The sequence below is a fragment of the Acipenser ruthenus genome, unplaced genomic scaffold, assembly GCF_902713425.1.
Source record: "Acipenser ruthenus unplaced genomic scaffold, fAciRut3.2 maternal haplotype, whole genome shotgun sequence".
In the NCBI taxonomy this organism is placed as follows: Eukaryota; Metazoa; Chordata; class Actinopteri; order Acipenseriformes; family Acipenseridae; genus Acipenser; species Acipenser ruthenus.
In genome coordinates this window covers 37,501-54,008 of record NW_026708204.1, presented here as the reverse complement: position 1 = coordinate 54,008, position 16,508 = coordinate 37,501, and the positions used below count along the sequence as shown (strand labels likewise).

The window sequence follows — 16,508 nt, the reverse complement described above, 5'->3', positions numbered from 1 at the left end:
CAGCAACACCAAACACGATTCAGACAGCCCCCCTGAGTTTCAATAGCCATAGTTTTATATATTATACAGCAACGCCAAACACGATTCAGACAGCCCCCCTGAGTTTCAATAGCCATAGTTTTATATATTATACAGCAACACCAAACACGATTCAGACAGCCCCCCTGAGTTTCAATAGCCATAGTTTTATATATTATACAGCAACACCAAACACGATTCAGACAGCCCCCCCTGAGTTTCAATAGCCATAGTTTTATATATTATACAGCAACACCAAACACGATTCAGACAGCCCCCCTGAGTTTCAATAGCCATAGTTTTATATATTATACAGCAACGCCAAACACGATTCAGACAGCCCCCCTGAGTTTCAATAGCCATAGTTTTATATATTATACAGCAACGCCAAACACGATTCAGACAGCCCCCCTGAGTTTCAATAGCCATAGTTTTATATATTATACAGCAACACCAAACACGATTCAGACAGCCCCCCTGAGTTTCAATAGCCATAGTTTTCTATATTACAGAGCAACGCCAAACACGAGTCGGAGAGGGCGTTTTAAAAATGCGTGCTGTCGCTTTAAGACGAGTGGGTGTGTGGGTGTGGATGTGGGTATGAGCGTGTTTTTCGTTTGGCAATCGTCTGGCTAGTTCAAACCAGACGCAGCTTCTGTAAAATAAAGTCAAAGTTGTCGTCAAAGTCTTCCGTCTTAGTTTATATGGACACATGACGCACATATGTACACACAGACATAAATAATATTACTAATTAATATTACAGTCAAAAAACGAAAGAAAAGAAGTCACGTGAGGTTTGGAGGAGAGCTACAAAGACACGAGAAGAAAAGGAGGAACAAAAGTAGCCCAAGTGGACGCGTATCACCCGAGCGGAGCGGAGCGCGTCTTTATTAGGAGCAGGTATGTTTATATTGATAAGGATGACAGACTTGCTCAGCCAGCCTGCACGACGCCTGTAAAACGAGAGGTATCGTTTCAGAGGCTTATGTTATGTGATTATTAATGCGTTATTGCCTTTATCTATGTGTTATTATTATTATTATTATTATTATTATTATTATTATTATTATTAATGCAAACGATGTTTAACGACTAGGAAAAAAAGTATGTCGTTGAATCTGTGTTAATAATAATAATAATAATAATAATAATAATAATAATAATAATAATAATAATTATTATTATTATTATTATTATTATTATTATTATTATTATCACAGTTATACCGAGCTGTCTGAAGAAGGCGGGTTCCGAAGCATTTTCTGTTCTTGTTTTGTTTAGTTATTATTATTATTATTATTATTATTATTATTATTATTATTATTTATTTCTTAGCAGACGCCCTTATCCAGGGCGACTTACAATTGTTACAAGATATCACATTATTTTTACATACAATTCCCCATTTATACAGTTGGGTTTTTACTGGAGCAATCTAGGTAAGGTACCTTGCTCAAGGGTACAGCAGCAGTGTCCCCCCCACCTGGGATTGAACCCACGACCCTCCGGTCAAGAGTCCAGAGCCCCTGACCGCTACTCCACACTGCTGGACTTTTTTGTTTTTTTTGGCAGAATGTTCGGAATGATAAAGAATTCGCTCCTCGGAGGGACGGAGGAGACGCCGTATAAAATACTGACCTCAGAAACCAAGGTGCGTAGCGGCATTATTATTCATAGTAGAAGTACTATTGATATTTAGTAGTTGTATTATTATTCATAGTAGTATTGATATTTAGTAGTTGTATTATTATTGATAGTAGTATTGATATTTAGTAGTTGTATTATTATTGATAGTAGTATTGATATTTAGTAGTTGTATTATTATTGATAGTAGTATTGATATTTAGTAGTTGTATTATTATTGATAGTAGTATTGATATTTAGTAGTAGCTGTCATATTGAAAAGAGCTGAAAAAGTACTTTAAGCTGAAAAAGTACTTTAAGTACTTTAGGAGGCTGTGTGGTCCAGTGGTTAAAGAACAGGGCTTGTAACTAGGAGGTCCCCGGTTCAAATCCCACCTCAGCCACTGACTCATTGTGTGACCCTGAGCAAGTCACTTCACCTCCTTGTGCTCCGTCTTTCGGGTGAGACGTAGTTGTAAGTGACTCTGCAGCTGATGCATAGTTCACACACCTTAGTCTCTGTAAGTCGCCTTGGATAAAGGCGTCTGCTAAGTAAACAAATAATAATAATAATAATAATAATAAGATATGAAAAATATATTGAAGCTGAGTGAGTTCAGGTGGAATTCAATATGTTAACAAGGGAACATTATTCAGCAGCTTTCATTGGACTCTATGAAGCTGAGGGAGTTCATTCTATATAGAGGGTGTGGAATTCAATATGTTAACAAGGGAACATTATTCAGCAGCTTTCATTGGACTCTATGAAGCTGAGGGAGTTCATTCTATATAGAGGGGGTGGAATTCAATATGTTAACAAGGGAACATTATTCAGCAGCTTTCATTGGACTCTATGAAGCTGAGGGAGTTCATTCTATATAGAGGGGGTGGAATTCAATATGTTAACAAGGGAACATTATTCAGCAGCTTTCATTGGACTCTATGAAGCTGAATCAGTTCATTCTATATAGAGGGTGATGCTGCTAAACTTTTGCCCACAGCTGTACATGATGTATCGTAATACAGGTCTGTATCGCTTGTGATACGGGACCACAGCATTAAAGAACTACAGCTCCCAGCATGCCTCACCATTGCAGCGGGTGCAGAGGCATGCTGGGAGCTGTAGTCCTATACTTTTCCCCTGAGCGGTATAGGTTAGTCTGGGGCTGTGCTACAAATTTTAATTGTGGTGCTGAAGCTTTGACTCCCACAGGGTCTTGTCATGTGGAATAATAATTAGTCCGAGAGTGAACCTGTTATTAGTTTCTCAATTCTAGACACCAGTGAAACCCAGGATGTAATTATGAAAATCAGCAACAGTCACTGTATAATCTTCACGCTGTAGTTTGTGGATTTCAAGGAAACTAAACTGAGTCCAGCAGACCAGCTCTAGTTTGGGGCTCTAGTGCCTTCATCAGCGTGACTGAAACTAAACTGAGTCCAGCAGACCAGCTCTAGTGTGGGGCTCTAGTGCCTTCATCAGCGTGATTGAAACTAAACTGAGTCCAGCAGACCAGCTCTAGTTTGGGGCTCTAGTGCCTTCATCAGCGTGATTGAAACTAAACTGAGTCCAGCAGACCAGCTCTAGTTTGGGGCTCTAGTGCCTTCATCAGCGTGATTGAAACTAAACTGAGTCCAGCAGACCAGCTCTAGTTTGGGGCTCTAGTGCCTTCATCAGCGTGATTGAAACTAAACTGAGTCCAGCAGACCAGCTCTAGTTTTGGGGCTCTAGTGCCTTCATCAGCGTGATTGAAACTAAACTGAGTCCAGCGGACCAGCTCTAGTTTGGGGCTCTAGTGCCTTCATCAGCGTGATTGAAACTAAACTGAGTCCAGCAGACCAGCTCTAGAGCTCTAGTGCCTTCATCAGCGTGATTGAAACTAAACTGAGTCCAGCAGACCAGCTCTAGTTTGGGGCTCTAGTGCCTTCATCAGCGTGATTGAAACTAAACTGAGTCCAGCAGACCAGCTCTAGAGCTCTAGTGCCTTCATCAGCGTGATTGAAACTAAACTGAGTCCAGCAGACCAGCTCTAGTTTGGGGCTCTAGTGCCTTCATCAGCGTGATTCAAACTGTCTTCGTCTCTCTCTCTCTCTCTCTCTCTTTGTCTCTCTCCCCATCTCTCTGTCTCTCTCCCTGTTTCTCCCTCTCTCTCCCTCTGTCTCCTTGTCTCTCTCTGTCTCCTCCCCCTCACTCTCTCCCTGTCTCTCTCTGTCTCCTCCCCCTCTCTCTCTCTGTCTCTCTCTCTCTTTCTCTCCCCCTCTCTCTCTCTTTGTCTCTCTCCCTGCCTCTCCCTCTCTCTCCCTCTGTCTCCCTGTCTCTCTCTGTCTCCTCCCTTTCCCCCCTCTCTCTCTGTCTCCTCTCTCTCTCTCTCTTTGTCTCCCTGTCTCCCTCTGTCTCCCTCTCTCTCTCTGTCTCCTCCCTCTCTCTCCTCCCTCTCTCTCTCTCCCTGTCTCTGTCTCTCTCTTTCTCTCCCCTCTCTCTCTCCCTCTTTCTCCCTCTCTCTCTCTTTGTCTCCCTGTCTCCCTCTCCCCCCCCTCTCTCTCTCTCTCTCCCCCCCTCTCTCTCTCTCTCTGCTAACAGGGTGATTTGAACTATGAGGTCAGACGCTATGATGGTGGTATGTTTGCCACGGTGAATGTTGACGGAAAATCATTCGATGAAACGTCGGGCGAGGCCGTTCTGAAACTCCTCAAATACGTGGGGGGAAGCAACGACAAAGGTGCGTCCTGGAATCCCATTACTTATTTTCCTGTAATCTGATTCCTTTTTTCCTGTAATCTGATTACTTTTCATAAATAATGTAATTGTATGTAAAAATTATGTGATATCTTGTAACAATTGTAAGTCGCCCTGGATAAGGGCGTCTGCTAAGAAATAAATAATAATAATAATAATAATAATAATAATAATAATAATAATAATAATAATAATAATAATAATAATAATAATAATAACCGTTTCTATGTGTCCGTCTGTGTATCTACCTACCTACCTGTCTATCTGTCTATCTATCTATCTATCTATCTATCTATCTATCTATCTATCTATCTATCTATCTGTCCGTCTGTGTATCTACCTACCTGTCTGTCTACCTGTCTACCTGTCCGTCTGTCTGTCTGTCTATCTATCTATCTATCTATCAGCAGTGTGGAGTAGTGGTTAGGGCTCTGGACTCTTGACCGGAGGGTCGTGGGTTCAATCCCAGGTGGGGGACACTGCTGCTGTACCCTTGAGCAAGGTACTTTACCTAGATTGCTCCAGTAAAAACCCAACTGTATAAATGGGGAATTGTATGTAAAAATAATGTGATATCTTGTAACAATTGTAAGTCACCCTGGATAAGGGCGTCTGCTAAGAAATAAATAATAATAATAATAATAATAATAATAATAATAATAATAATAATAATAATAATAATAATAATAATATCTTTTTTTTCCTGTTTTAGGTATCGGGATGGGAATGACGGCTCCAGTGTCAATCACGGCGTTCCCGAAGGAGGACGGATCCCTGTCCGGGAAGCTCAACGTCGGGATCAGAATTCCCACCAAATTCCAGTCGGATCCTCCCAGCCCGACCGACGAGACGGTGAAAATTGAGCAGAGATCTGGGATGACTGTCTATTCAACGTGAGTGCATTCTTATGACCACCACTAGGGGGCACCAGAGCCTGCTAATTCAATACAGTCTGGTATAGAGAACTCAGTGCTGTGGATCTGAGAGCAGCTAATTCAATACAGTCTACTATAGAGAACTCAGTGCTGTACTGTGGATCTGAGAGCCAGCTAATTATCTCTCTCTCTCCTCTCTCTTTCTTCTCCTCCTCTCTCCTCTCTCCTCTCTCCCCTCCCCTCTCCTCTCTCCCCTCCCCTCTCCTCTCTCCTCTCCCCTCTCCTCTCTCCTCTCTCCTCTCTCCTCTCCTCTCTCTCCCCTCTCCTCTCTCACCCTCTCCTCTCTCCTCTCCTCTCCTCTCTCCCTCCTCTCCCTCTCTCCTCTCCTCTCCCCCTCCTCTCTCCTCTCTCCTCTCCTCTCTCTCCCCTCTCCTCTCTCACCCTCTCCTCTCTCCTCCCTCTTCTCTCCTCTCTCTCCCCCTCTCTCCCCTCTCTCCTCTCTCCTCTCACCCCTCTCCCTCTCTCTCTCCTCCCCTCTCCTCTCTCCTCTCTCCTCTCTCCTCTCTCCTCTCCTCTCTCACCCTCTCCTCTCTCCTCCCTCTCCTCTCATCTCCCCCTCTCCTCTCTCCTCTCTCTCCTCTCTCTCCTCTGTCCTCTCCTCACTCCTCTCTCCTCACTCCTCTCTCCTCTCCCCTCTCCTCTCTCCTCTCCTCTCTCCTCTCTCCTCTCCCCCTCTCCTCCCCTCTCTCTCTCTCACAGTCAGTTTGGTGGCTATGCTAAGGAGGTGGATTATCGCTCTCATGCTGCCAGGCTGATGGCAGCGTTGGGGGACAGCGCCCCCTATCAGCGAGGGCAGTACCTGTGCAACGGCTACGACCCTCCAATGAAACCGTACGGCCGTCGCAATGAGATCTGGCTCCTGCAGGAGGAGCCCTAGAGCTCAAACGATCAGAGAGAATGATGCAGCTGTGCCATAATGAGAGTCCCCCCCCTCCCCTCCCTCCCCCCCCCACAGTAAAAGCACAGCAAAGTGTAATAAAACACAGTTCAAGCATAGGGCAGCATTGTAAAACAGAGAGGTCTGGTAAAGCATAGGGAAGCATTGTAAAGCTCAGAGAGGTGTGGTAAAGCATAGGGAAGCATTGTAAAGCACAGAGAGGTCTGGTAAAGCATAGGGAAGCATTGTAAAGCACAGAGAGGTCTGGTAAAGCATAGGGATGCATTGTAAAGCACAGAGAGGTCTGGTAAAGCATAGGGAAGCATTGTAAAGCACAGAGAGGTCTGGTAAAGCATAGGGAAGCATTGTAAAGCACAGAGAGGTCTGGTAAAGCATAGGGAAGCATTGTAAAGCACAGAGAGGTCTGGTGAAGCACAGGGAAGCATTGTAAAGCACAGAGAGGTCTGGTAAAGCATAGGGAAGCATTGTAAAGCACAGAGAGGTCTGGTAAAGCATAGGGAAGCATTGTAAAGCACAGAGAGGTCTGGTAAAGCATAGGGAAGCATTGTAAAGCACAGAGAGGTCTGGTAAAGCATAGGGAAGCATTGTAAAGCACAGAGAGGTCTGGTAAAGCATAGGGAAGCATTGTAAAGCACAGAGAGGTATGTTATTAAGGTGTCAGTTGTTCTTTATCACCACCAGGGAGCAGCAAAATATAACTCTGTTCAGTTTGACGCTACAGTATAATATAGAATCCCTTCTTCTTGGGGTCTGTGTTAGTTTACTACATTCTGAAAAGAGTTTAGTGTCATTAAAGCTGCAGACAGACAGACAGACAGACAGACAGAGCCCCACAATCCTGTTCAGTTTGACGCTACAGTATAATATAGAATCCCTTCTTCTTGGGGTCTGTGTTAGTTTACTACATTCTGAAAAGAGTTTAGTGTCATTAAAGCTGCAGACAGACAGACAGACAGACAGACAGACAGAGCCCCACAATCCTGTTCAGTTTGACGCTACAGAATAATATAGAATCAAATAAATCGCCACACAAATATATAATTGCACCTTCAAAAATATTATGACTTTTATTGATGCGTTACAAATATGAATACAAATAAAAATCATACCATATATAATTATACATATTTATATAATTAAGGATTTTCAATAGAAATTGGTATAAATATATATTTTCAAAAATGGTGATGAAAGAAAAGTGGAAAATGAGAATTTTTTTTTTTGGGGGGGGGGGGGGGGTGTTAATAAAATATTCAGACTTTGTATGCTTGGTCCTGTGTTTGAAATTCCTGATGTTAATTTAGCATTTCCTGGTTCGAATTACGTCAATTCTGCCAATTCAGTTTTGTATTAATTGTGCAATAAATTGTTACTTATTTTAACATAGATATGAAATAAAATATAGATTTCAATTCTTCCTAATGTTTGTGTCTGTGAATTTCAAATCTTAGCTATCACTCCTTTTAAAAGGAAGGGCCAGCGATACTGTTAATAAAGCTAATAAGAGGCGAGAGAATGGATTTTAAAGATGGTCAGCGCTCCTCTAAAGGGAGGGACCAGCGATACTGTTAATAAAGCTAATAAGAGGCGAGAGAATGGATTTTAAAGATGGTCAGCGCTCCTTTAAAGGGAGGGACCAGCGATACTGTTAATAAAGCTAATAAGAGGTGAGAGAATGGATTTTAAAGATGGTCAGCACTCCTTTAAAGGGAGGGGCCAGCGATACTGTTAATAAAGCTAATAAGAGGTGAGAGAATGGATTTTAAAGATGGTCAGCGCTCCTTTAAAGGGAGGGGCCAGCGATACTGTTAATAAAGCTAATAAGAGGTGAGAGAATGGATTTTAAAGATGGTCAGCGCTCCTTTAAAGGGAGGGACCAGCGATACTGTTAATAAAGCTAATAAGAGGCGAGAGAATGGATTTTAAAGATGGTCAGCGCTCCTTTAAAGGGAGGGACCAGCGATACTGTTAATAAAGCTAATAAGAGGTGAGAGAATGGATTTTAAAGATGGTCAGCGCTCCTTTAAAGGGAGGGGCCAGCGATACTGTTAATAAAGCTAATAAGAGGTGAGAGAATGGATTTTAAAGATGGTCAGCGCTCCTTTAAAGGGAGGGACCAGCGATACTGTTAATAAAGCTAATAAGAGGTGAGAGAATGGATTTTAAAGATGGTCAGCGCTCCTTTAAAGGGAGGGACCAGCGATACTGTTAATAAAGCTAATAAGAGGTGAGAGAATGGATTTTAAAGATGGTCAGCGCTCCTTTAAAGGGAGGGACCAGCGATCCTGTTAATAAAGCTAATAAGAGGTGAGAGAATGGATTTTAAAGATGGTCAGCGCTCCTTTAAAGGGAGGGACCAGCGATACTGTAAATAAAGCTAATAAAAGGTGAGAGAATGGATTTTAAAGATGGTCAGCGCTCCTTTAAAGGGAGGGGCCAGCGATACTGTTAATAAAGCTAATAAGAGGTGAGAGAATGGATTTTAAAGATGGTCAGCGCTCCTTTAAAGGGAGGGACCAGCGATACTGTTAATAAATCATGTTGTTTGGCTTCTGCAGTAGTTCTGGCTGGTTTTCAATTGCCTCATACTCTATTTCTGGAGAGCAGAATAATGTTTTCAGTTTTATTCCAATGTCCTGTTTGGAAACTCTCTTAGTTCCAACACAGCTCAGAAATTTGGCAGTTCAGTTCAGTAATAAACTTTTTCCACTAGTCTATAAAAATACTAGTCTTATTAGCTTTATTAACAGTATCGCTGGTCCCTCCCTTTAAAGGAGCGCTGACCATCTTTAAAATCCATTCTCTCACCTCTTATTAGCTTTATTAACAGTAACGCTGGTTCCTCCATTTAAAGGAGCGCTGACCATCTTTAAAATCCATTCTCTCACCTCTTATTAGCTTTATTAACAGTATCGCTGGTCCCTCCCTTTAGAGGAGCGCTGACCATCTTTAAAATCCATTCTCTCACCTCTTATTAGCTTTATTAACAGTATCGCTGGCCCCTCCCTTTAAGGAGAATGGATTTTAAAGATGGTCAGCGCTCCTTTGAAAGGAGGACCAGTGGTTCTGTTACTGGGACGGGAATCAGACTCCTATTGCACAGCAGTGTGATCCAGTCCAGGTTTTACTGCTACCAGCTTGATCAGCCCCCAGTGTGTCTAGCTAACAAGCTCAGGTGTGTCTTATTATTAAACTCCCAGTGAAACCAGGACTGGATCACACTGCTGTGCAGCGGGAGTCTGATTCCCAGCCCTGAATCGGACTCTAGTTCTGGTGAAGGGTCGGTTTCTTTCTCCTGCGGATCAGAACTTTTCTCCCACGCAGCGGGGGGGCGGGCCGCCTCCTCCGCATGTAGGTCGTGACCTTTGACCCCCTCAGGGCCTGCGTCACCAGGGCTCCACCTTTGACCTCTCCGTAGCCGTACTTCCTGCAGTGGCGATCCAGCCCCCCGAGTCTCTCGTTCAGCTCCCCGATCCTCCTCTGCAGGGACCCCACTTCCTTAAACAGGTCGCCCAGCGTCTCGGAGAGAGGGCGCACCCTACAGGACCGGAGGAGGGATTGCAGGTTTCATTCAAGAACTATCGGGAAGCATTGTGAAGCACAGAGAGGTCTGGTAAAGCATAGGGAAGCATTGTAAAGCACAGAGAGGTCTGGTAAAGCATAGGGAAGCATTGTAAAGCACAGAGAGGTCTGGTAAAGCATAGGGAAGCATTGTAAAGCACAGAGAGGTCTGGTAAAGCATAGGGAAGCATTGTAAAGCACAGAGAGGTCTGGTAAAGCATAGGGAAGCATTGTAAAGCACAGGGAGGTCTGGTAAAGCACAGGGAAGCATTGTAAAGCACAGAGAGGTCTGGTAAAGCATAGGGAAGCATTGTAAAGCACAGAGAGGTCTGGTAAAGCATAGGGAAGCATTGTAAAGCACAGAGAGGTCTGGTAAAGCATAGGGAAGCATTGTAAAGCACAGTAAATGTAGATTACCTGGAGTAGTCTGGGAGCACAGAGTGTGGCTGCTTATGAAGAAGGTTCTTAATTTCGGAGAAGATGTTGTTACCCCATTTGTCCAGCGTCCTGGTCAAGCTCTTCAGCGCCCCGACATTCACGTTGTCCGCTGAGGAGGAGGAGGGGGGGCAGGGGGGAGAGAGAGATCGGTTGGTAGGTGCTTCTGTGTTTAAATGTTTTGCTCAGTCTGTGTTGCTTTGACTGTGAGTTCAGGAGCTGCTCTTCAGTGCTAGCTGAGCTGCCATAGACGTGCGTAACACAGGCTAGAGCACTGCCATAGACGTGCTTAACACAGGCTAGATCACTGCCATAGACGTGCTTAACACAGGCTAGATCACTGCCATAGACGTGTGTGACACAGGCTAGATCACTGCCATAGACGTGTGTAACACAGGCTAGATCGCTGCCATAGACGTGTGTAACACAGGCTAGATCACTGCCATAGACGTGTGTAACACAGGCTAGATCACTGCCATAGACGTGTGTAACACAGGCTAGATCCCTGTCTGTCATCCTTCATCACTTCTCACCTCCCTCCCTGTAATTCCAATGGCCGTAGTCAAGTCCCGCCTCGTTATCTTCACCACCCAATGGGGTCGCCATCACCATAGCGACAGTGAATACCGTCATGAGGGGCGGAGCCATGCTTCTTAAGACACGCCCACTTCTGATTTGGGGCACAGAACTGCAAAACACACAGAGAGACAGACAGACACACAGAGAGACAGACAGACAGACACAGAGACAGACGGACACACAGAGAGACAGACAGACAGACACAGAGACAGACAGACACACAGAGAGACAGACAGAGACAGACATAAATGCATTAAATGGTTTATTATTAAAATTCCTTCAACCAAAGTCTATCTACAGGGCTGGGAATCAGACTCCCGCTGCACAGCAGTGTGATCCAGTCCTGGTTTCACTAGGAGTTTAATAATAAGACACACCTGAGCTTGTTAGCTAGACACACTGGGGTCTGATCAAGCTGGTAGCAGTAAAACCTGGACTGGATCACACTGCTGTGCGATAGGAGTCTGATTCCCCTCCCTGATCTCTCTGTCTAAATATCCCACAGTTCCCAGCAATATCCTGTAGCTCTCTCCACTATAAAATCAGCTACAAACCTCCTTCAACCAAAGTCTATCTCCAGGGCTGGGAATCAGACTCCCGCTGCACAGCAGTGTGATCCAGTCCTGGTTTCACTAGGAGTTTAATAATCAGACACACCTGAGCTTGTTAGCTAGACACACTGGGGGCTGATCAAGCTGGTAGCAGTAAAACCTGGACTGGATCACACTGCTGTGCAATAGGAGTCTGATTCCCAGCCCTGATCTCTCTGTCTAAATATCCCACAGTTCCCAGCAATATCCTGTAGCTCTCTTCACTATAAAATCAGCTACAAACCTCCTTCAACCAAAGTCTATCTACAGGGCTGGGAATCAGACTCCCGCTGCACAGCAGTGTGATCCAGTCCTGGTTTCACTAGGAGTTTAATAATCAGACACACCTGAGCTTGTTAGCTAGACACACTGGGGGCTGATCAAGCTGGTAGCAGTAAAACCTGGACTGGATCACACTGCTGTGCGATAGGAGTCTGATTCCCCTCCCTGATCTCTCTGTCTAAATATCCCACAGTTCCCAGCAATATCCTGTAGCTCTCTTCGCTGGATGATATACAGCTGGCAAAACAGCTAAGAATAAAAACACATGCTTTTAAAAAAAATTATGTTTAATTAAATCTTTTCTTTCATGTTGTTTCCTTAAATGAGTCACCAGCAAAAAAAATAAATAAATAATGACAATAATCTATCCTTCATGCGTTCCAGTGAACGTAGCCAATTTTTAAAAAAGTCAGCCAGTTCCTGGACGTGTTTCTTATGAGAATCACACGCAGTCCAAAAAAAAAAAAAAACAGACGCCTAATTTTACAAACTACAGCGCTGGCCATCTTTAAAATCCATTCTTTCACCTCTGTGCTTTCCAATGCTTCCCTATGCTTTACCAGATCTATCTGTGCTTTACAATGCTTCCCTATGCTTTACCAGACCTCTCTGTGCTTTCCAATGCTTCCCTATGCTTTACCAGATCTATCTGTGCTTTACAATGCTTCCCTATGCTTTACCAGACCTCTCTGTGCTTTACAATGCTTCACTATGCTTTACCAGACCTCTCTGTGCTTTACAATGCTTCCCTATGCTTCACCAGACCTCTCTGTGCTTTACAATGCTTCCCTATGCTTTACCAGACCTCTCTGTGCTTTACAATGCTTCCCTATGCTTTACCAGACCTCTCTGTGCTTTACAATGCTTCCCTATGCTTTACCAGACCTCTCTGTGCTTTACAATGCTTCCCTATGCTTTACCAGACCTCTCTGTGCTTTACAATGCTTCACTATGCTTTACCAGACCTCTCTGTGCTTTACAATGCTTCCCTATGCTTCACCAGACCTCTCTGTGCTTTACAATGCTTCCCTATGCTTTACCAGACCTCTCTGCGCTTTACAATGCTTCCATATGCTTCACCAGACCTCTCTGTGCTTCACAATGCTTCCCTATGCTTTACCCGACCTCTCTGTGCTTTACAATGCTTCCCTATGCTTTACCAGACCTCTCTGTGCTTTACAATGCTTCCCTATGCTTTACCAGACCTCTCTGTGCTTTACAATGCTTCCCTATGCTTTACCAGACCTCTGTGCTTTACAATGCTTCCCTATGCTTTACCAGACCTCTCTGTGCTTTACAATGCTTCCCTATGCTTTACCAGACCTCTCTGTGCTTTACAATGCTTCCCTATGCTTTACCAGACCTCTCTGTGCTTTACAATGCTTCCCTATGCTTTACCAGACCTCTCTGTGCTTTACAATGCTTCCCTATGCTTTACCAGACCTCTCTGTGCTTTACAATGCTTCCCTATGCTTTACCAGACCTCTCTGTGCTTTACAATGCTTCCCTATGCTTTACCAGACCTCTCTGTGCTTTACAATGCTTCCCTGTGTTTGAGTTTGCTGTGCTGTCATTGTGGAACACTGTCATGCTGGTAAATCTCTCTCTATATATATATTAGAATACAGAGCATTTCTTTCACAATCTGATAAACTATATGAATTAGATTTTTCTTACCTGAAGTTTGTTTTTCCAAATAATTTGCGACTTCTTGAACTGATTAGGAGCAAACCTCTCTCTCTCTCTCTCTCTCTCTCTCTCTCTCTCTCTCTCTCTCTCTCTCTCTCTCTCTCTCTCTCTCTCACATCTGTTACCTACGTACTTTAAATTTTCAGCTCAGTTCATAAACATGCTGTGTGTGTGTGTGTCTCAGTGTGTGGGTCTCAGTGTGTGTGTGTGTGTGTGTCTGTGTGTGTGTGTGTGTGTGTGTGTGTGTGTCTCTGTGTGTGTGTGTGTGTGTGTCTGTGTGTGTGTGTCTGTGTGTGTGTGTGGGTCTCAGTGTGTGTGTGTGTGTGTGTGTGTCTGTGTGTGTGTGTGTGTGTGTGTCTCAGTGTGTGTGTGTGTGTCTCAGTGTGTGTGTGTGTGGGTCTCAGTGTGTGTGTGTGTGTGTCTCAGTGTGTGGGTGTGTGTGTGTCTCAGTGTGTGGGTGTGTGTGTCTCAGTGTGTGTGTGTGTGTGTGTGTGTCTCAGTGTGTGTGCCTCAGTGTGTGTGTGTGTGTGTGTGTGTCTGTGTGTGTGTGTGGGTCTCAGTGTGTGTGTGTCTCAGTGTGTGGGTCTCAGTGTGTGTGTGTGTCTCAGTGTGTGTGTCTCAGTGTGTGTGTGTGTGTCTCAGTGTGTGTGTGTGTGTGTCTCAGTGTGTGTGTCTCAGTGTGTGTGTCTCAGTGTGTGTGTCTCAGAGTGTGTGTGTGTCTCAGTTAGACCTGATGATTGTATTTTTAAAAAATATTATTATTATTATTATTATTATTATTTTTATTAGATTAGTCTGAGCTGAGATGAATATATATATATATATTTTTTAATATCTGTGTCTCTGTGTTTGTGTCTCTGTGTGTTATTTTATTATCTGTGTCTCTGTGTTTGTGTCTCTCTGTTTGTGTCTCTGTGTTTGTGTCTCTGTGTGTTATTTTATTATCTGTGTCTCTGTGTTTGTGTCTCTGTGTTTGAGAAGACCATTCGTTTTCTTTGTTCAGTTTGTGATCTCTCGCTCCTCTGAAGTTTCGTTCCTCTTCCCCTCTCTCGACCTCACAAACTCACACCTGCAGAAAATCTGGATCCGTTCAGCTTTAATCCCGACCAGACTCCTGGAACCTCTACAGGGAGAAGCGTCTCCGAATCGCATGCCACCCCCCCTCGCCCCCCCCCCCGTTTAGAGCGTGATTCATCTCCTCCCGTCTCACCGTTTACACACAGAAAATATTGAAAACAAACAAACAAAAGCATTTTCTAATAGAATTTTTCCATTGCCTTATGTGAGGGGGAAAGGGAGGCTCTTACACTCTCTGAACAGCCTCCCTCTGTGCTGGCGGAGCAGAAAGAGAGAAAGGGAGGCTCTTACACTCTCTGAACAGCCTCCCTCTGCTCTGTGCTAGTGGAGCAGAGAAAGAGAGGCTGTTACACTCTCTGAACAGCCTCCCCCTGCTCTGTGCTAGTGGAGCAGAGAAAGAGAGGCTGTTACACTCTCTGAACAGCCTCCCCCTGCTCTGTGCTGGCGGAACAGAGAGAGAGAGAGAAAGGGAGGCTCTTATACTCTTTGAACAGCCTCCCTCTGTGCTGGCGGAGCAGAGAGAGAGAGAGAAAGGGAGGCTCTTATACTCTCTGAACAGCCTCCCTCTGCTCTGTGCTAGTGGAGCAGAGAAAGAGAGGCTGTTACACTCTCTGAACAGCCTCCCCCTGCTCTGTGCTGGTGGAGCAGAAAGAGAGGCTGTTACACTCTCTGAACAGCCTCCCCCTGCTCTGTGCTAGTGGAGCAGAGAAAGAGAGGCTGTTACACTCTCTGAACAGCCTCCCCCTGCTCTGTGCTAGTGGAGCAGAGAAAGAGAGGCTGTTACACTCTCTGAACAGCCTCCCCCTGCTCTGTGCTAGTGGAGCAGAGAAAGAGAGGCTGTTACACTCTCTGAACAGCCTCCCTCTGCTCTGTGCTGGTGGAGCAGAGACAGAGAGAGAGAAAGGGAGGCTCTTACACTCTCTGAACAGCCTCCCTCTGTGCTGGTGGAGCAGAAAGAGAGAAAGAGAGGCTCTTACACTCTCTGAACAGCCTCCCTCTGCTCTGTAAAAGTCGGGAGACGGTAAATACAAAGGAAGATCTCCGGTGAGGCGTTTGGCCCCGCACCCTATTGACAGTGCTGTGGCAGGTGGTTCCAATTCTCTTTTTTCGTCTTTGAAATCTCCGGCCTGTTTTGTTTGAACAGGCGGTTCTGAGATCATCGCTGGCGAGAGATTTAAACAGAACAGCTGCCCTAGAATAAAAACACACAGACACACACAGAGCTGAGAGACTGTTATAAAACTATAATAATAATAATAATAATAATAATAATAATAATAATAAACTCAGAGCTGAGACACACACACACTGAGACACACACAGACACACACACTGAGACACACACTGACACACACACACTGAGACACACACTGACACACACACACTGAGACACACACAGACACACACACACTGACAGACACACACACACTGACACACACACAGACACACACACACTGAGACACACACACACACTGAGACACACACAGAGACACACACTGAGACACACACACACTGAGACACACACATACACACACTCACTGATATACTCACACTGACACACACACTGAGACACACACACACGGAGACACACACACACACACTGAGACACACACACTGAGACACACGCACACACACTGAAAGACACACACACACACTGACACACACACACTGAGACACACACACGCACACACACTGAAAGACACACACACACACTGAAATACACACACACTGACACACACAGAGACACACACAGAGACACACACACACAGAGAGAGACACACACACACTGAGACACACACACTGACACACACACACTGAAAGACACACAAACGTGTCCAAGTAAAAACTGACTCTTTTTTTAACGTCTATTTTGTGGCTAACATTGCCCCCTTGTGGCCATTATATAATATGACATCCTTTTTTTTGTTACAAATAATGACAGTTTGTGCTGTTGAATTTTTAGATACAAATTACATTCAATGTTACAACTTTACAATGCATTAGTAAGACCTCGCCTAGAATATCGTGTTCAGTTCTGGTCACCTCGTTACATTATTATTAGTATTATTTAAACGTATACA

At 44.4% G+C, this 16,508-nt stretch overlaps 1 protein-coding gene across 1 annotated transcript; it reads left to right on the top strand.

Annotated features, from left to right (window-relative positions):
- Positions 1 to 619: 619 nt before the first annotated feature.
- LOC131730013 (heme-binding protein 1-like) lies at positions 620 to 7,631 on the top strand. The gene is made up of 5 exons (XM_059020290.1): positions 620 to 921; positions 1,594 to 1,672; positions 4,226 to 4,364; positions 5,094 to 5,274; positions 6,016 to 7,631. Exons 2-5 carry the CDS (start codon positions 1,595 to 1,597, stop codon positions 6,191 to 6,193), a joined length of 576 nt encoding a protein of 191 aa, XP_058876273.1. The 5' UTR covers positions 620 to 921; position 1,594; the 3' UTR covers positions 6,194 to 7,631.
- The last annotated feature ends 8,877 nt before the right edge of the window (positions 7,632 to 16,508 follow it).

Bases quoted from the DNA above. Each gene is read 5' to 3' on its own strand.
- LOC131730013 (XM_059020290.1), top strand. From the start codon at position 1,595: ATGTTCGGAATGATAAAGAATTCGCTCCTCGGAGGGACGGAGGAGACG. The intron at 4,365-5,093 runs GTGCGTCCTGGA...TTCCTGTTTTAG, and splicing joins GGGGGGAAGCAACGACAAAG to GTATCGGGATGGGAATGACG. The intron at 5,275-6,015 runs GTGAGTGCATTC...TCTCTCTCACAG, and splicing joins GGGATGACTGTCTATTCAAC to TCAGTTTGGTGGCTATGCTA.